Source organism: Salmo salar, chromosome 01 (assembly GCF_965601325.2).
Source record: "Salmo salar chromosome 01, fSalSal1, whole genome shotgun sequence".
Lineage (NCBI taxonomy): Eukaryota > Metazoa > Chordata > Actinopteri > Salmoniformes > Salmonidae > Salmo > Salmo salar.
The window spans coordinates 3,308,565-3,329,401 of NC_138291.1; the positions used below are offsets into that span (position 1 = coordinate 3,308,565).

Here is a 20,837-nt window from a genome sequence, read left to right on the forward strand (position 1 = left end):
GTATCTCATGGTCTATCTGATAATGTAGTGTATCTCATGGTTTATCTGATAATGTAGTGTATCTCATGGTCTATCTATCTGATAATGTAGTCTATCTCATGGTTTATCTGATAATGTAGTGTATCTCATGGTTTATCTGATAATGTAGTGTATCTCATGGTCTATCTAATAATGTAGTGTATCTCATGGTTTATCTGATAATGTAGTGTATCTCATGGTCTATCTATCTAATAATGTAGTGTATCTCATGGTCTATCTAATAATGTAGTGTGTCTCATGGTCTATCTATCTGATAATGTAGTGTATCTCATGGTCTATCTAATAATGTAGTGTATCTCATTGTCTATCTAATAATGTAGTGTATCTCATGGTCTATCTGATAATGTAGTGTATCTCATGGTCTATCTGATAATGTAGTGTATCTCATGGCCTCTATCTATCTATCTATCTGATAATGTAGTGTATCTCATGGTCTATCTATCTGACAATGTCGTGTAGCTCATGGTCTATCTATCTATCTGATAATGTAGTGTATCTCATGGTCTATCTATCTATCTGATAATGTAGTGTATCTCATGGTCTATCTATCAATCTAATAATGTAGTGTATCTCATGGTCTATCTATCTGATAATGTAGTGTATCTCATGGTCTATCTATCTATCTAATAATGTAGTGTATCTCATGGTCTATCTAATAATGTAGTGTATCTCATGGTCTATCTATCAATCTAATAATGTAGTGTATCTCATGGTCTATCTATCTGATAATGTAGTGTATCTCATGGTCTATCTATCTATCTATCTATCTATCTAATAATGTAGTGTATCTCATGGTCTATCTGATAATGTAGTGTATCTCATGGTCTATCTAATAATGTAGTGTATCTCATGGTCTATCTAATAATGTAGTGTATCTCATGGTCTATCTAATAATGTAGTGTATCTCATGGTCCATCTGATAATGTAGTGTATCTCATGGCCTATCTATCTGATAATGTAGTGTATCTCATGGTCTATCTGATAATGTAGTGTATCTCATGGTCTATCTATCTGATAATGTAGTGTATCTCATGGTCTATATAATAATGTAGTGTATCTCATGGTCTATCTATCTATCTATCTATCTATCTGATAATGTAGTGTATCTCATGGTTTATCTGATAATGTAGTGTATCTCATGGTCTATCTATCCGATAATGTAGTGTATCTCATGGTCTATCTATCTGATAATGTAGTGTATCTCATGGTTTATCCGATAATGTAGTCTATCTCATGGTCTATCTAATAATGTAGTGTATCTCATGGTCTATCTAATAATGTAGTGTATCTCATGGTCTATCTAATAATGTAGTGTATCTCATGGTCTATCTAATAATGTAGTGTATCTCATGGTTTATCTGATAATGTAGTGTATCTCATGGTCTATCTAATAATGTAGAGTATCTCATGGTCTATCTATCTGATAATGTAGTGTATCTCATTGTCTATCTAATAATGTAGTGTATCTCATGGTCTATCTAATAATGTAGTGTATCTCATGGTCTATCTGATAATGTAGTGTATCTCATGGTCTATCTAATAATGTAGTGTATCTCATGGTCTATCTAATAATGTAGTGTATCTCATGGTCTATCTAATAATGTAGTGTATCTCATGGTCCATCTGATAATGTAGTGTATCTCATGGCCTATCTATCTGATAATGTAGTGTATCTCATGGTCTATCTGATAATGTAGTGTATCTCATGGTCTATCTATCTGATAATGTAGTGTATCTCATGGTCTATATAATAATGTAGTGTATCTCATGGTCTATCTATCTATCTATCTATCTATCTATCTATCTATCTATCTATCTGATAATGTAGTGTATCTCATGGTTTATCTGATAATGTAGTGTATCTCATGGTCTATCTAATAATGTAGTGTATCTCATGGTCTATCTGATAATGTAGTGTATCTCATGGTTTATCTGATAATGTAGTGTATCTCATGGTCTATCTAATAATGTAGTGTATCTCATGGTTTATCTGATAATGTAGTGTATCTCATGGTCTATCTATCTAATAATGTAGTGTATCTCATGGTCTATCTATCTAATAAGGTAGTGTATCTCATGGTCTATCTAATAATGTAGAGTATCTCATGGTCTATCTATCTGATAATGTAGTGTATCTCATGGTCTATCTAATAATGTAGTGTATCTCATTGTCTATCTAATAATGTAGTGTATCTCATGGTCTATCTGATAATGTAGTGTATCTCATGGTCTATCTGATAATGTAGTGTATCTCATGGTCTATCTATCTATCTGACAATGTAGTGTATCTCATGGTCTATCTATCTATCTATCTAATAATGTAGTGTATCTCATGGTCTGTCTGATAATGTAGTGTATCTCATGGTCTATCTATCTGACAATGTCGTGTAGCTCATGGTCTATCTATCTATCTGATAATGTAGTGTATCTCATGGTCTATCTATCTATCTGATAATGTAGTGTATCTCATGGTCTATCTATCTATCTAATAATGTAGTGTATCTCATGGTCTATCTATCTATCTAATAATGTAGTGTATCTCATGGTCTATCTATCTGATAATGTAGTGTATCTCATAGTCTATCTATCTATCTGATAATGTAGTGTATCTCATGGTCTATCTAATAATGTAGTGTATCTCATGGTCTATCTGATAATGTAGTGTATCTCATGGTCTATCTATCTGATAATGTAGTGTATCTCATGGTTTATCTGATAATGTAGTGTATCTCATGGTCTATCTATCCGATAATGTAGTGTATCTCATGGTCTATCTATCTGATAATGTAGTGTATCTCATGGTTTATCCGATAATGTAGTCTATCTCATGGTCTATCTAATAATGTAGTGTATCTCATGGTCTATCTAATAATGTAGTGTATCTCATGGTCTATCTAATAATGTAGTGTATCTCATGGTCTATCTAATAATGTAGTGTATCTCATGGTTTATCTGATAATGTAGTGTATCTCATGGTTTATCTGATAATGTAGTGTATCTCATGGTCTATCTAATAATGTAGTGTATCTCATGGTCTATCTGATAATGTAGTGTATCTCATGGCCTATCTATCTGATAATGTAGTGTATATCATGATTTATCTGATAATGTAGTGTATCTCATGGTCTATCTATCTGATAATGTAGTGTATCTCATGGTTTATCTGATAATGTAGTGTATCTCATGGTCTATCTATCCGATAATGTAGTCTATCTCATGGTCTATCTAATAATGTAGTGTATCTCATGGTCTATCTAATAATGTAGTGTATCTCATGGTCTATCTAATAATGTAGTGTATCTCATGGTTTATCTGATAATGTAGTGTATCTCATGGTCTATCTGATAATGTAGTGTATCTCATGGCCTATCTATCTGATAATGTAGTGTATCTCATGATTTATCTGATAATGTAGTGTATCTCATGGTCTATCTATCTGATAATGTAGTGTATCTCATGGTTTATCTGATAATGTAGTGTATCTCATGGTCTATCTATCCGATAATGTAGTCTATCTTATGGTCTATCTAATAATGTAGTGTATCTCATGGTTTATCTAATAATGTAGTGTATCTCATGGTCTATCTAATAATGTAGTGTATCTCATGGTCTATCTAATAATGTAGTGTATCTCATGGTTTATCTGATAATGTAGTGTATCTCATGGTTTATCTGATAATGTAGTGTATCTCATGGTCTATCTAATAATGTAGTGTATCTCATGGTCTATCTAATAATGTAGTGTATCTCATGGTCTATCTAATAATGTAGTGTATCTCATGGTTTATCTATCTAATAATGTAGTGTATCTCATGGTCTATCAAATAATCTAGCTAATACGTAAATGCCATTTACTAGATGCTTTTATCGTGGGCGCATACATTTTACGTAAAGGGCGACCCCATAGCGGAAGTCCCAACCCACGACCATCGGCGTAAAGTGAATCTCTACATTGCTATGGGTCTATCTCACCTCTTCAACCGCAGTCACAGAGTAAGCGTGGCCCTTCACAAGCCCAGTCACAGTACGGGTCTCAAAGCGAGCAGGAACCAGGGACTGGGGAATAAAATAGACAACACATGAATCACATAGCTGGTCTTCACTATACCAGGTACAACTGCATCCGTTGAGAGGTCATTTAGGTAATTTTCTGTATTGAAACGGATAAAGACATACAATCGAAACTGGAACTTTTTTAAAAAACAGAGGGGCCAACAGGGAGGAGTTTTACAATTCAGTCACTTATGTCTTTACCCAGAAGGACTTAATTTACAATTAAACATAAGAGCTAGTGTTTATTTAAAGTAGTGTCATCTACTATTATTACATGACGTGTCTATTGTGGAAGTATACACTTACCGGCCAGTTTATTAGGTAGACCACCCTATTCACAAAAAATGTAGGTTAAAAGATCCACCTTTACATTTATTTTTTTTTCTTTCATTTTCACCTAAAATTACATACCCAAATCTAACTGCCTGTAGCTCAGGCCCTGAAGCAAGGATATGCATATTCTTGATACCATTTGAAAGGAAACACTTTGAAGTTTGTGGAAATGTGAAATGAATGTACAAGAATATAACACATTAGATCTGATTAAAGATAATACAAAGAAAAAAACAGGCGTTTTTGCAAGAGAATGGTTGTGATATGAGCAAACAGGATGGATCAACAACATTGTAGTTACTCCTCAATACTAACCTAAATGACAGAGTGAAAAGAAGGAAGCCTGTACAGAATAAAAAATATTCCAAACCATGCATCCTGTTTGTAATAAGGCAACAAAGTAATACTGCAAAAAAATGTGGCAAAGAAATACACTTTTTGTCCTAAATACAAAGCATTGTGTTAGGGACAAATCCAACACAGCACATCACTGAGTAACACTCCTCATATTTTCAAGCGTTGTGGTGGCTGCATCATGTCATGTGTATACTTGTCATCGGCAAGGACTAGGGAGTTTTTTAGGATAGAAAGAAATGGAATAGAGCTAAGCACAGGCAAAATCCTAGAGGAAAACTCATTCCCGTTTCAGCAGGACAATAACCTAAAATGCCAATTACACATTGGACTTGCTTACCAAGATGACATTGAATGTTCCTGTGTGGCCTAGTGGCATTTTTTACTTAAATTGGCTTGAAAATCTTTGGCAAGACTTGAGAATTGCTGTCTAGCAATGTTCAAAAACCAACTTGACAGAGTTTGAAGCATTTTGAAAAGAATAATGGGCAAATATTGTACAATCCAGGTTTGCAAAGCTTACCCAGAAAGACTCACAGCTGTAATCGCTGCCAAAGGTGATTCTAACATGTATTGACTCAGGGGATTTAATACTTTTCTAATTAAAATATAATTATTAGTGTTTTAGAATTTTTCTTTCACTTTGACATCACAGAGTATTTTGTGAAGATCGTTAACAAAAAATTACAATTAAATCCAGGTCAGGGTTTAGTCCCTGATCAATTTAGATACAGGTCCAGGGTTTAGTCCCTGATAAACACAGATACAGCTCAGGGTTTAATCCCTGATAAATGGAGACACAGGTCAGGGTTTAGTCCCTGATAAACACAGATACAGGTCAGGGTTTAGTCCCTGATCAATTTAAATACAGGTCAGGGTTTAGTCCCTGATAAATGGAGATACAGGTCCAGGGTTTAGTCCCTGATCAATTTAAATACAGGTCAGGGTTTAGTCCCTGATAAATGGAGATACAGGTCCAGGGTTTAGTCCCTAATCAATTTATATACAGGTCTAGGGTTTAGTCCCTGATCAATTTAGATACAGGTCCAGGGTTTAGTCCCTGATAAACACAGATACAGGTCAGGGTTTAGTCCCTGATAAACACAGATACAGCTCAGGGTTTAGTCCCTGATAAATGGAGATACAGCTCAGGGTTTAGTCCCTGATAAACGCAGATACAGGTCAGGGTTTAGTCCCTGATAAACACAGATACAGCTCAGGGTTTAGTCCCTGATAAATGCAGATACAGGTCAGGGTTTAGTCCCTGATAAACACAGATACAGGTCAGGGTTTAGTCCCTGATAAACACAGATACAGGTCAGGGTTTAGTCCCTGATAAATGCAGATACAGCTCAGGGTTTAGTCCCTGATAAACACAGATACAGGTCAGGGTTTAGTCCCTGATAAACACAGATACAGGTCAGGGTTTAGTCCCTGATAAACACAGATACAGGTCAGGGTTTAGTCCCTGATCAATGGAGATACAGGTCAGGGTTTAGTCCGTGACTTGATGGGAAAAGATATGCACCACGATACATTTTCATAAACGCTTAGTTTTCTTAGTGGTGGCCGTAAACATTCTGTTTACTTAGCGGTGGCCATCGAGGATATTTGATCACTGATGACTTCCAGCACTGGATACAGTTTGTTAATCTTATTAAATAGCTGAAGTTGTTTATTTTGGCGGAGGGGGGGGGGGGGGGGGGGGCAGTTCCCACTATTCTTGTATTTTGTACATGTTTTTATTGACAAGGAAAGAGAGGAGAAAGCGTGTCCAAAATCTGTCTTGCCTACCACTTACTAAATCTGCATACAGTGTACTACTCATGCTACACACTATTTAGAATGTACTATGGCAGTACTACTGAGTAAAAAAAACGAATGCAGTGAGCAACGAATATCAGCGCACTAGGTTCCTCCTACTGAGAAGGCCTCATCTAACGCATAACTGCTTTGATTCCTGCCATTGGTTCCTTTTGGTACAACGTGTCCCTTCAGCTGATTATCAGCTGTTGCCAAACATACGTGGGTCTCAAAACACGGTTCTCTTCCTCAATAGGATGCAATTTTACTAGATCAAAAGCCAAAATGAGTAAGACATTTAAAGCTTTACTACAATTTAGACATTTCACATACTATGAAATGTTCTTATTTCGGCATTCCCAAAACGACTACTATTTATAGAGTAAATACGAAGATTTGGACACGGCCATTGTGTCAGTTAGACAGGGGGACAGATTTGGACACGGCCATTGTGTCAGTTAGACAGTGGGACAGATTTGGACACGGCCATTTGCGTCAGTTAGACAGGGGGACAGATTTGGACACGGCCATTGTGTCAGTTAGACAGGGGGACAGATTTGGACACGGCCATTGTGTCAGTTAGGCAGGGGGACAGATTTGGACACGGCCATTGTGTCAGTTAGACAGGGGGACAGATTTGGACACGGCCATTGCGTCAGTTAGACAGGGGGACAGATTTGGACACGGCCATTGCGTCAGTTAGACAGGGGGACAGATTTGGACACGGCCATTGTGTCAGTTAGACAGGGGGACAGATTTGGACACGGCCATTGTGTCAGTTAGACAGGGGGACAGATTTGGACACGGCCATTGTGTCAGTTAGACAGGGGGACAGATTTGGACACGGCCATTGCGTCAGTTACAGGGGGACAGATTTGGACCCACACCGACACGGTACATATGTGCACAGGGTGCAGGGACGGCAGCACTAAACCCCGGCCACCACAGACAGGTCACATAGTAATACCTTCTGCATTGACTGAAATGGCTCTTAGGTCAGGTGACAGGTCAGGTGACAGGTCAGGTGTTAGGTCTGGTGACAGGTGTTAGGTCTGGTGACAGGTCAGGTGGTTAGGTCTGGCTGGACAGGTCAGGTGTTAGGTCTGGTGACAGGTCTGGTGACAGGTCAGGTGTTAGGTCTGGTGACAGGTCAGGTGTTAGGTCTGGTGACAGGTCTGGTGACAGGTCAGGTGACAGGTCTGGTGACAGGTCAGGGGTTAGGTCTGGTGACAGGTCAGGGTGTTAGGTCTGGTGACAGGTCTGGTGACAGGTGTTAGGTCTGGTGACAGGTCAGGTGTTAGGTCAGGTGACAGGTCTGGTGACAGGTCAGGTGACAGGTCTGGTGACAGGTCAGGTGACAGGTCTGGTGACAGGTCTGGTGACAGGTCAGGTGACAGGTCAGGTGACAGGTGACAGGTCAGGTGTTAGGTCTGGTGACAGGTGTTAGGTCTGGTGTTAGGTCTGGTGACAGGTCAGGTGACAGGTGTTAGGTCTGGTGACAGGTCAGGTGACAGGTCTGGTGACAGGTCAGGTGACAGGTCGGGGGTTAGGTCAGCTGACAGGTCAGGTGACAGGTCAGGTGACAGGTCAGGTGTTAGGTCAGGTGACAGGTCAGGTGACAGGTCAGGTGACAGGTCTGGTGACAGGTCAGGTGACAGGTCTGGTGACAGGTCAGGTGACAGGTCTGGTGACAGGTCAGGTGACAGGTCAGGTGACAGGTCAGCTGACAGGTCTGGTGACAGGTCAGGTGATGGGTCAGAATCATAAATTAAGAGAGGGGCTCCCTGATGGGCTGCTCTATTGACGTGAGTCTCTTCAACTACGGTTCGTGAGACCCGTTGGAGGTCGGGGTCACGCTCCTGAGGTCAGAAACTCACGTCGATAGAGCAGCCCATCATAGAGCCTCTCTCCAGGGCCTTCTTCATGATCTTGTACAGCTCCTTGGGCGCCTCCTTCATCTCATAGAACTCTGTCACGCCACCGGTGAAGTCTTCCATGGCCTCCGTGGTGTTGCCGCCCTTCAGGGCCTCATAGGAACCGTGAAGCCTGGGGAGGGGGGATGGGAGAGTGAGGGTTATGGTCGGGGTGTTGCCGCCCTTCAGGGCCTCATAGGAACCGTGAAGCCTGGGGAGGATTAGGGTCGTGGTGTTGGGAAACCCTGATATAGACTACAGTCTTATCTATCTAGGTTTGTATAGTGTTAGGGTAAAGGTACCTACCTAGGGTTCGGTTACCTACTTGGTGTAGGGTTGGGGTTACCTACTTGGTGTAGGGTTGGGGTTAAGGTTCCCTACTTGGTGTAGGGTTAAGGTTCCCTACTTGGTGTAGGGTTGGGGTTACCTACTTGGTGTAGGGTTGGGGTTACCTACTTGGTGTAGGGTTGGGGTTACCTACTTGGTGTAGTGTTAAGGTTCCCTACTTGGTGTAGGACTGGGGTAACCTACTTGGTGTAGGGTTGGGGTTACCTACTTGGTGTAGGGTTAAGGTTCCCTACTTGGTGTAGGACTGGGGTAACCTACTTGGTGTAGGGTTGGGGTTACCTACTTGGTGTAGGGTTGGGGTTAAGGTTCCCTACTTGGTGTAGGGTTGGGGTTACCTACTTGGTGTAGTGTTGGGGTTACCTACTTGGTGTTGGTTTAAGGTTCCCTACTCGGTGTAGGGTTGGGGTCCCCTACATGGTGTAGGGTAGGGCTCCCTACTTGGTGTTGGTTTAAGGTTCCCTACTCGGTGTAGGGTTGGGGTTCTCTACTTGGTGTAGGGTTGGGGCCCCTACTTGGTGTAGGGTTAAGGTTCCCTACTTGGTGTAGGGTTGGGGTTCCCTACTTGGTGTAGGACTGGGGTTACCTACTTGGTGTAGGGTTGGGGTTACCTACTTGGTGTAGGGTTGGGGTTACCTACTTGGTGTAGGGTTGGGGTTACCTACTTGGTGTAGGGTTGGGGTTACCTACTTGGTGTAGGGTTGGGGACCCCTACTTGGTGTAGGGTTGGGGTCCCCTACTTGGTGTAGGGTTGGGGTTAAGGTAACCTACTTGGTGTAGGGTTGGGGTTACCTACTTGGTGTAGGGTTGGGGTTAAGGTTACCTACTTGGTGTAGGGTTGGGGTAACCTACTTGGTGTAGGGTTGGGGTTAAGGTTCCCTACTTGGTGTAGGGTTAAGGTTCCCTACTTGGTGTAGGGTTGGGGTTACCTACTTGGTGTAGGGTTGGGGTTACCTACTTGGTGTAGGGTTGGGGTTACCTACTTGGTGTAGTGTTAAGGGTCCCTACTTGGTGTAGGACTGGGGTAACCTACTTGGTGTAGGGTTGGGGTTACCTACTTGGTGTAGGGTTAAGGTTCCCTACTTGGTGTAGGACTGGGGTAACCTACTTGGTGTAGGGTTGGGGTTACCTACTTGGTGTAGGGTTGGGGTTAAGGTTCCCTACTTGGTGTAGGGTTGGGGTTACCTACTTGGTGTAGTGTTGGGGTTACCTACTTGGTGTAGGGTTGGGGTTACCTACTTGGTGTAGGGTTGGGGTTACCTACTTGGTGTAGGGTTGGGGTTACCTACTTGGTGTAGGGTTGGGGTTCCCTACTTGGTGTTGGTTTAAGGTTCCCTACTTGGTGTAGGGTTGGGGTTCACTACTTGGTGTAGAACTGGGGTAACCTACTTGGTGTAGGGTTGGGGTTACCTACTTGGTGTAGGGTTGGGGTAACCTACTTGGTGTAGGGTTGGGGTTCTCTACTTGGTGTAGGGTTGGGTCCCCTACTTGGTGTAGGGTTAAGGTTCCCTACTTGGTGTAGGGTTGGGGTTCACTACTTGGTGTAGGACTGGGGTAACCTACTTGGTGTAGGGTTGGGGTTACCTACTTGGTGTAGGGTTGGGGTTACCTACTTGGTGTAGGGTTGGGGTTACCTACTTGGTGTAGGGTTGGGGTTACCTACTTGGTGTAGGGTTGGGGTTACCTACTTGGTGTAGGGTTGGGGACCCCTACTTGGTGTAGGGTTGGGGTCCCCTACTTGGTGTAGGGTTGGGGTTAAGGTAACCTACTTGGTGTAGGGTTGGGGTTACCTACTTGGTGTAGGGTTGGGGTTAAGGTTCCCTACTTGGTGTAGGGTTGGGGTTACCTACTTGGTGTAGGGTTCGGGTTACCTACTTGGTGTAGTGTTGGGGTTACCTACTTGGTGTAGGCCTGGGGTTACCTACTTGGTGTAGGGTTGGGGTTACCTACTTGGTGTAGGCCTGGGGGTACCTACTTGGTGTAGGGTTAAGGTTCCATACTTGGTGTAGGGTTAGGGTTACCTACTTGGTGTAGGGTTAGGGTTACCTGCTTGGTGTAGGGTTGGGGTTAAGGTAACCTACTTGGTGTAGGGTTGGGGTTACCTACTTGGTGTAGTGTTAAGGTTCCCTACTTGGTGTAGGGTTGGGGTTACCTACTTGGTGTAGGGTTAGGGCCCCTACTTGGTGTAGTGTTGGGGTTACCTACTTGGTGTAGGGTTAGGGCCCCTACTTGGTGTAGGGTTGGGGACCCCTACTTGGTGTAGGGTTAGGGCCCCTACTTGGTGTAGGGTTAGGGTTACCTACTTGGTGTAGGGTTGGGGTTACCTACTTGGTGTAGGGTTGGGGTTACCTACTTGGTGTAGGGTTGGGGTTATCTACTTGGTGTAGTGTTGGGGTTACCTACTTGGTGTAGGGTTAGGGTCCCTACTTGGTGTAGGGTTAGGGTTACCTACTTGGTGTAGTGTTGGGGTTACCTACTTGGTGTAGGCCTGGGGTTACCTCCTTGGTGTAGGGTTGGGGTTACCTACTTGGTGTAGGCCTGGGGTTACCTACTTGGTGTAGGGTTAAGGTTCCCTACTTGGTGTAGGGTTAGGGTTACCTACTTGGTGTAGGGTTAGGGTTATCTACTTGGTGTAGGGTTGGGGTTAAGGTTACCTACTTGGTGTAGGGTTGGGGTTAAGGTTACCTACTTGGTGTAGGGTTGGGGTTACCTACTTGGTGTAGGGTTGGGGTTAAGGTAACCTACTTGGTGTAGGGTTGGGGTTAAGGTTACCTACTTGGTGTAGGGTTGGGGTTACCTACTTGGTGTAGGGTTGGGGTTAAGGTAACCTACTTGGTGTAGGGTTGGGGTTAAGGTTAACTACTTGGTGTAGGGTTGGGGTTACCTACTTGGTGTAGTGTTAAGGTTCCCTACTTGGTGTAGGGTTGGGGTTACCTACTTGGTGTAGGGTTAGGGCTCCTACTTGGTGTAGGGTTGGGGTTACCTACTTGGTGTAGGGTTAGGGCCCCTACTTGGTGTAGGGTTGGGGACCCCTACTTGGTGTAGGGTTAGGGCCCCTACTTGGTGTAGGGTTAGGGTTACCTACTTGGTGTAGTGTTGGGGTTACCTACTTGGTGTAGTGTTGGGGTTACCTACTTGGTGTAGGGTTAGGGTTACCTACTTGGTGTAGGGTTAGGGTTACCTACTTGGTGTAGGGTTGGGGTTACCTACTTGGTGTAGGGTTGGGGCCCCTACTTGGTGTAGGGTTAAGGTTCCCTACTTGGTGTAGGGTTGGGGTTCACTACTTGGTGTAGGACTGGGGTAACCTACTTGGTGTAGGGTTGGGGTTACCTACTTGGTGTAGGGTTGGGGTTACCTACTTGGTGTAGGGTTGGGGTTACCTACTTGGTGTAGGGTTGGGGTTACCTACTTGGTGTAGGGTTGGGGTTACCTACTTGGTGTAGGGTTGGGGATCCCTACTTGGTGTAGGGTTGGGGTCCCCTACTTGGTGTAGGGTTGGGGTTAAGGTAACCTACTTGGTGTAGGGTTGGGGTTACCTACTTGGTGTAGTGTTGGGGTTAAGGTTCCCTACTTGGTGTAGGGTTGGGGTTACCTACTTGGTGTAGGCCTGGGGTTACCTACTTGGTGTAGGGTTGGGGTTACCTACTTGGTGTAGGCCTGGGGTTACCTACTTGGTGTAGGGTTAAGGTTCCATACTTGGTGTAGGGTTAGGGTTACCTACTTGGTGTAGGGTTAGGGTTACCTGCTTGGTGTAGGGTTGGGGTTAAGGTAACCTACTTGGTGTAGGGTTGGGGTACCTACTTGGTGTAGTGTTAAGGTTCCCTACTTGGTGTAGGGTTGGGGTTACCTACTTGGTGTAGGGTTAGGGCCCCTACTTGGTGTAGTGTTGGGGTTACCTACTTGGTGTAGGCCTGGGGTTACCTACTTGGTGTAGGGTTGGGGTTACCTACTTGGTGTAGGCCTGGGGTTACCTACTTGGTGTAGGGTTAAGGTTCCATACTTGGTGTAGGGTTAGGGTTACCTACTTGGTGTAGGGTTAGGGTTACCTGCTTGGTGTAGGGTTGGGGTTAAGGTAACCTACTTGGTGTAGGGTTGGGGTTACCTACTTGGTGTAGTGTTAAGGTTCCCTACTTGGTGTAGGGTTGGGGTTACCTACTTGGTGTAGGGTTAGGGCCCCTACTTGGTGTAGTGTTGGGGTTACCTACTTGGTGTAGGGTTAGGGCCCCTACTTGGTGTAGGGTTGGGGACCCCTACTTGGTGTAGGGTTAGGGCCCCTACTTGGTGTAGGGTTAGGGTTACCTACTTGGTGTATGGTTGGGGTTACCTACTTGGTGTAGGGTTGGGGTTACCTACTTGGTGTAGGGTTGGGGTTACCTACTTGGTGTAGTGTTGGGGTTACCTACTTGGTGTAGGGTTAAGGTTCCCTACTTGGTGTAGGGTTAGGGTTACCTACTTGGTGTAGTGTTGGGGTTACCTACTTGGTGTAGGCCTGGGGTTACCTACTTGGTGTAGGGTTGGGGTTACCTACTTGGTGTAGGCCTGGGGTTACCTACTTGGTGTAGGGTTAAGGTTCCCTACTTGGTGTAGGGTTAGGGTTACCTACTTGGTGTAGGGTTAGGGTTATCTACTTGGTGTAGGGTTGGGGTTAAGGTTACCTACTTGGTGTAGGGTTGGGGTTAAGGTTACCTACTTGGTGTAGGGTTGGGGTTACCTACTTGGTGTAGGGTTGGGGTTAAGGTAACCTACTTGGTGTAGGGTTGGGGTTAAGGTTACCTACTTGGTGTAGGGTTGGGGTTACCTACTTGGTGTAGGGTTGGGGTTAAGGTAACCTACTTGGTGTAGGGTTGGGGTTAAGGTTAACTACTTGGTGTAGGGTTGGGGTTACCTACTTGGTGTAGTGTTAAGGTTCCCTACTTGGTGTAGGGTTGGGGTTACCTACTTGGTGTAGGGTTAGGGCTCCTACTTGGTGTAGGGTTGGGGTTACCTACTTGGTGTAGGGTTAGGGCCCCTACTTGGTGTAGGGTTGGGGACCCCTACTTGGTGTAGGGTTAGGGCCCCTACTTGGTGTAGGGTTAGGGTTACCTACTTGGTGTAGTGTTGGGGTTACCTACTTGGTGTAGGGTTGGGGTTACCTACTTGGTGTAGGGTTAGGGTTACCTACTTGGTGTAGGGTTAGGGTTACCTACTTGGTGTAGGGTTGGGGTTACCTACTTGGTGTAGGGTTGGGGTTACCTACTTGGTGTAGGGTTAGGGCCCCTACTTGGTGTAGGGTTAGGGTTACCTACTTGGTGTAGGGTTAGGGTTACCTACTTGGTGTAGGGTTGGGGTTACCTACTTGGTGTAGGGTTGGGGTTACCTACTTGGTGTAGGGTTGGGGTTACCTACTTGGTGTAGTGTTGGGGTTATCTACTTGGTGTAGGGTTGGGGCTACCTACTTGGTGTAGGGTTGGGGTTACCTACTTGGTGTAGGGTTGGGGTTACCCTACTTGGTGTAGGGTTAGGGCTCCCTACTTGGTGTAGTGACTGGGGTAACCTACTTGGTGTAGGGTTAGGGTTACCTACTTGGTGCAGGGCTTGGGTTAAGGTTACCTACTTGGTGTAGGGCTGGGGTAACCTACTTGGTGTAGGGCTGGGGTTACCTACTTGGTGTAGGGTTAGGGTTACCTACTTGGTGCAGTGTTGGGTTACCTACTTGGTGTAGGGTTAGGGTTACCTACTTGGTGTAGATTTAGGGTCAGTGCTACATACTTGGCGTAGGCCTTCTCCAGCAGGGCACTCCAGAATTCGTTTCTCTCAGCAGACTTGGTGAACACCAGCTGGCTGTTGAAGGTGGGGATGCGGTCGTCAATAACAACATCAACCCAGTCGCCATAGCGCCAGAACTGGAGGAGAAAGAGTTGTCCCATGCAGTAAGTACATGGTTAAGGATTTGACAAGAGAAGATAATCTGCTGCAATCAGGGTTGGGGTTGATTCCATTGAAATTCACACAATTCAGGAAGTAAACTGAAATTCCTATCCCACTTTTTAAGGAAATTAAATGAGTCAAATGTGAATTTTGAATAAGTGTACTTCCTGAACTGACTGAATTGAAATGGAACAGACCCTTACCGTGATTACAGTGTAACATAGTGTAGTACTGAGCGTTGTCTTGACGATAGGAACAGATCTCTAAAAGAGTCTTAGAGCCTCTAACCCTGACATTACCTAGTAAACTCATTCTAGTTCTGTGCTTTTGATTGGTGGGTTCTGACCTGGAAGTGGAAGATTCCTCCATATCCCTCAGAGAAGCCCTGTTCCTGAGGAACGACCCGGTAGAGGAGCTTCTCATTCAGAGTCAGACAGGCTATAGCAGCCAGCAGCCAGCAGTCACCTAGGAAACACACAGTTAGTTACCTAGGAAACACAAGGTTGGTTACCTAGGAAACACAAGGTTAGTCACCTAGGAAACACACAGTTAGTTACCTACAGACACACACCTAGGAAACACAAGGTTAGTTACCTAGGAAACACAAGGTTAGTTACCTAGGAAACACAAGGTTAGTCACCTAGGAAACACAAGGTTAGTTACCTAGGAAACACAAGGTTAGTTACCTAGGAAACACAAGGTTAGTCACCTAGGAAACAAACAGTTAGTTACCTACAGACACACACCTAGGAAACACACAGTCAGACAGACAAACACATATGTTGAGTGTACAAAACATTAACACCTGCTCTTTCCATGACATAGACAGTCCAGGTAAATTCAGGTGAAAGCTATGATTCCTTATTGATGTCACTTGTCCACTTCAGTCAGTGTAGATGAAGGGGAGGAGACGGGTTAAAGAAGGATTTTTAAGTCTTGGGAAAATTGAGACTTGCATTGTGTATGGGTGTCATTTAGAGGGTGAAAAGGCAAGACAGAAGATTTTGCCTTTGAACGGGGGTATGGTAGTAGGTGCCAGGCATACTGGTAGGTGTCAAGAACTGCAACGCTGCTGGGTTTTTCACACTCAACAGTTTCCCGCATGTATCAAAAATGGTCCACGACCCAAAGGGCATCCAGCCGACTTGACACAACTGTGGGAAGCATTGGAGTCGACATGGACCAGCAATCCTGTCGAACGCTTTCGACACCTCGTAGAGTCCATGCCCTGATGAATGGAGACTATTCTGAGGGCGAAAGGGGAACAACTCAATATTAGGAAGGTGTTCCTAATGTTCTGTCCAATCACTGTCACACACACACACACACACACACACACACACACACACACACACACACACACACACACACACACACACACACACACACACAAACCAAGGAACACACAGTCATTCAACAGGCTCAATGGGAGGTTGGTTTCATTCACTGTTGTTACTGGCAAACGTGCACAACATGTAAAACCATTGTTATCTAACCCCTGGCCGTGATTGGTTGGAGTTGATGGACAAGAGCCCCACTGTTATGTTTTCTTTGACGTTCAACTATTGAGTGGTGGCCATCTTTGTTGTCTTCATGTGGGACTTGATAGGGAGAGGCTATACTGACACAGCTGCAGTACAAATTGATGAAGTACGGTATTTCACGCAGCTAAAGGAGTCGAGTGGTGATGAATGGATTGGGTTCAGTCAGTCGTCCTGACGAGCTCTTCCCAGCTAGCTAGTTCAGTCAGTCAGTCGTCCTGATGAGCCCTTCCCAGCTAGCTAGTTCAGTCAGTCGTCCTGATGAGCCCTTCCCAGCTAGCTAGTTCAGTCAGTCAGTCGTCCTGACGAGCCCTTCCAAGCTAGCTAGTTCAGTCAGTCGTCCTGATGAGCCCTTCCCAGCTAGCTAGTTCAGTCAGTCAGTCATCCTGACGAGCCCTTCCCAGCTAGCTAGTTCAGTCAGTCATCCTGACGAGCCCTTCCCAGCTAACTAGTTCAGTCAGTCGTCCTGACGAGCCCTTCCCAGCTAGCTAGTTGAGTCAGTCGTCCTGACGAGCCCTTCCCAGCTAGCTAGTTGAGTCAGTCATCCTGACGAGCTCTTCCCAGCTAGCTAGTTCAGTCAGTCAGTCATCCTGACGAGCCCTTCCCAGCTAGCTAGTTCAGTCGGTCATCCCTGATGAGCCCTTCCCAGCTAGCTAGTTCAGTCGGTCATCCTGATGAGCCCTTCCCAGCTAGCTAGTTCAGTCGGTAGCCTCTCCCTACCTTCTCTATCTAAAAATACTAATGCATTATTTCCTTCAATATCTTTGTGTTGTTGAGGAACAGTACCCAGTCTCTCGCCTCAGTGTTTTCTGGTTGTCGCTCTAAACCTGCATGTTGGCTACGCCCAGTCAGTGAGTTAACCATTGAACAATGGCAGTTCATATTTTTTGTCCCAGCCTGCATAGACCTTTGTCCCTCGTGGTCATTTTATACAGAGCCTAGACACTGGCTGGATGGACAGCTCAACAATGAGAAGTGCTGCTAGCTGGAATCCCTTCCATAGAGCCAGTACAATATAGAGAGGCCACTGGTGGAGAGGTGGAGAGGCAAGCCATGAGGCCACTGGTGGAGAGGCCAGCCATGAGGCTCACAGGGGAGAGCGGAGCCCCCTGGGCAGGTCCGGGGGCGGGGTTTTCTCCCCTGAAGAGCTAGGTTACCAGAGGGGTACACTACAGAGTATGAATAGTATGTTAGCCATCTTTTTTTTTAGAAAGATAAGCTTGAAATGGGCTTGGTCTAATTGATTAAACGACCAAAAACACATATCTAAGCTCAGCTTTTTTAAATGACTAACTCATTGATCCTACTTTGTAGTATTCCGCTCAGGGTTATCATGGTACATAAAACATCCTGCCCTTACCAACTCATCAGTCAATACATCACCTGACCTCTCCTCAGTATTATTCAATACATCACCTGATCTCTCCTCAGTATTATTCAATACATCACCTGACCTCTCCTCAGTATTATTCAATACATCACCTGATCTCTCCTCAGTATCAGTCAATACATCACCTGATCTCTCCTCAGTATCAGTCAATACATCACCTGACCTCTCCTCAGTATTATTCAATACATCACCTGACCTCTCCTCAGTATCAGTCAATACATCACCTGACCTCTCCTCAGTATCAGTCAATACATCACCTGACCTCTCCTCAGTATTATTCAATACATCACCTGACCTCTCCTCAGTATCAGTCAATACATCACCTGACCTCTCCTCAGTATCAGTCAATACATGTGGTGAGGTGCGGTGTGTAGTGGGAAGGGAAAGTGGGGGATACCTAGTCAGTTACACAACCGAATGCATTCAACCAAAATGTGTCTTCCACGTTTAACCCGGATTTCCTTAATCGACATCAACATCATCGGTGATCCGGGGAGCAGTTGTTGTTGGGAGTTAACTGCTTCGTTCAAGAGCAGAACGGCACATTTTTTTCCCCACTTTGCTAGCTTGCGGATTCAAACCAGCAACCTTTCGATTACTGGTCCAAAGCTCTTAACCGCTAGGCTACTTACCGCTCTGGTGTAGTGTGGTGTAGTGTGGTGTAGTGTTGGGGGGGTGACATTCTTATTTACCAAGATCTCCCTGGCAAATGTCTGTCCTGCTGGCGCCGCCCACAATGAACTGAGGGTTCTCACAGATCTCCTGGTGACACACAGAAACACACAGACACGTGGATCAGCTGCCTGGGGGGGACGTAAGTGGGATTTAACTTTGAAATAAACTACTTGACCGCTGTAAAGGAAATATTAAACTATTCAAATCCATACGGTTACATATTACTATGATATTATATCGATATTTGACTGCAAGTATCGATTTGTAAAGAAAGAAATAATAATAATAATAATAATAATATATCACAGGAGATTGGTGGCACATTAATTTGGGAGGGCGGGCTCGTGGTAATGGCTGGAGCGGAATTGGTGGAATTGTATCATATACATCAAACATATGGTTTCCATGTGTTTGATGCCGTTCCATCTGTTCCGTTCCAGGCATTATGTTGAGCCGTCCTCCCCTCAGCAGCCTCCAATTAATCCATTTAGAAAAAGTCAGTAACGTAATAATACTTTCCGAAGGCACTTATATATATATATATATATATATATATATACATACTTTGAGTGTACCAAACATTAGGAACACCTTCCTAATATTTAGTTGCTTGCCCTTTCGCCCTCAGAATAGTCTCAATTCATCAGGGCATGGACTCTACAAGGTGTCGAAAGCGTTCCACAGGGACGCTGGTCCATGTTGACTCCAATGCTTCCCACAGTTGTGTCAAGTTGGCTGGATGTCCTTTGGGTGGTGGACCAATCTTAATACACACAGGAAACTGTTGAGCTTGAAAAACCCAGCAGCGTTGCAGTTATTGACACAACCATTGTGCCTGGCACCTACTACCATACCCCCGTTCAAAGGCACTTACATTTTTTTGTCTTGCTCATTCACCCTCTGAATGGCACCCATACACAATCCATGTCTCAATTGTCTCAAGGCTTAAAAATTATTATTTAACTTGTCTCCTCCCCTCCCCTTTCATCTACATCTACATCATCTACATCTAAGTGACATCAATAAGGTATTATAGCTTTCACCTGGATTCACCTGGTCAGTCTACATCATGGAAAGAGCAGGTGTTCTTAATGTTTTGTACACTCTGTGTATAATATTATTATTTTGCTACTGTAGGTAGCGTTAGCATGCGCTAGTTCCTGTGCCAAAACTCTGCTATTTTTCATCCTATAGCTTCTTTTTAAATAGCCAGTCAACATGTTTTCAGCACTTTTATTTCCCTGACTGATCAAAACGACTTTTCTCCTGCTCTCTCCTCGTCTCTCTGCAGCAGACATATAGTGAACAATTTGTTTTGGAACATCAAATCGCAAATAAAATTGCAGTGTGTATATATGTATATATATATATACACACAGTAGAATTGTGAGAATCGCATTACATATTGTATTGGAATCTAACTATGGTGGTAATATCGTGGGGGGCCCCTGGTATCTCCCTACAAACAAATAGACCCCCTTTCTTTAACCGTATGATTCATAACCATTTCTAACCGTTCTGACAGTCTCATGTTTCAAACAGCCATAACAACCACGATTCCATCCCCATAACGAATGGTGACAAGAGGTCCTTGGACGTCTCTGTTCAGAACATGTAGATCCAGAAGAAGAAAAAAAAAATATCCACAAAATGTTTTGCCATCATGAATCCCTTTTTTTTCTTCTCAAAACATCCTGAAACGTCGTTGTTGTTGACTCGGTATTGTAGATATTATCCCACCTCCCCCATGTGTGTCCATTCCTTCCCCCCCTCTTTATCGAATCATCCTCCTCTCTTGTATGTCCACCCTCCCCTCCTACCTTGGGTCTCTTCCAGACGATGTTCTTGACCTTGTTGGACTTGTGTCCCAGCTCCTTGTATCCCAGAGACTCCACGGAGGCTGGAAAGGTGTCATCCTCAAACAGGCACTTCTTGGTGAGGCACTCCTGTTTCAGCGCTGCAAAGTCCTGTCCGCTGAAACGCAGGGGCTTGCTGAGGCTCCCTTCTCCATCTCTTCTCTCTCTCTCCCGGATCAGCCGGTCACAGAAGAAGCCAGACGGTGTATAGGGCATTCTGGATTTTTTACTACTGGCTTTTGCCACTTCCACTAAAGTCTTACAAGCCTAAAAAACCTTGGCATAAATCCAACAGGGTTATCTCTGATTGGTTGTGTCGTTGTATGACGTACCCTTCCCTCTTGGTCATAGAGTAGACCCTAAAGGCCATGCCGGGGCGAAAAAGACTCCACATGCATTCACGTTCCTTTACATTAGCACGTACACAACACACACACACACACACACACACACACACACACACACACACACACACACACACACACACACACACACACACACACACACACACACACACACACACACACACACACACACACAAAGGTTGTGTCTTTGTTGCACTCCCATTGGTTCCCTGAACAATACCCAAATGTTCTCTGGTAGTGGTCATTCTCATGCCATTCCATTA

At 44.5% G+C, this 20,837-nt stretch overlaps 1 protein-coding gene across 2 annotated transcripts in view; it reads right to left on the minus strand.

The window, feature by feature from the left end:
- Positions 1-20,565, minus strand: part of LOC106568467 (calpain 3a, (p94)) — a 43,235-nt gene extending 22,670 nt beyond the window's left edge. Inside the window, exons 1-6 of one of the 2 annotated variants that reach the window (XM_045705619.2) lie at positions 20,174-20,565; positions 18,371-18,440; positions 15,094-15,212; positions 14,589-14,722; positions 8,460-8,628; positions 4,012-4,095 (exon numbers count right to left, since the gene is read on the minus strand). In XM_045705619.2, coding sequence (XP_045561575.1) covers positions 4,012-4,095; positions 8,460-8,628; positions 14,589-14,722; positions 15,094-15,212; positions 18,371-18,440; positions 20,174-20,425 — 828 coding nt within the window. In that variant the 5' untranslated portion in view covers positions 20,426-20,565. The remainder of the gene's footprint in view (positions 1-4,011; positions 4,096-8,459; positions 8,629-14,588; positions 14,723-15,093; positions 15,213-18,370; positions 18,441-20,173) is intronic. The other variant, XM_014139972.3, reaches the window with a different exon arrangement.
- Positions 20,566-20,837: the final 272 nt, after the last annotated feature.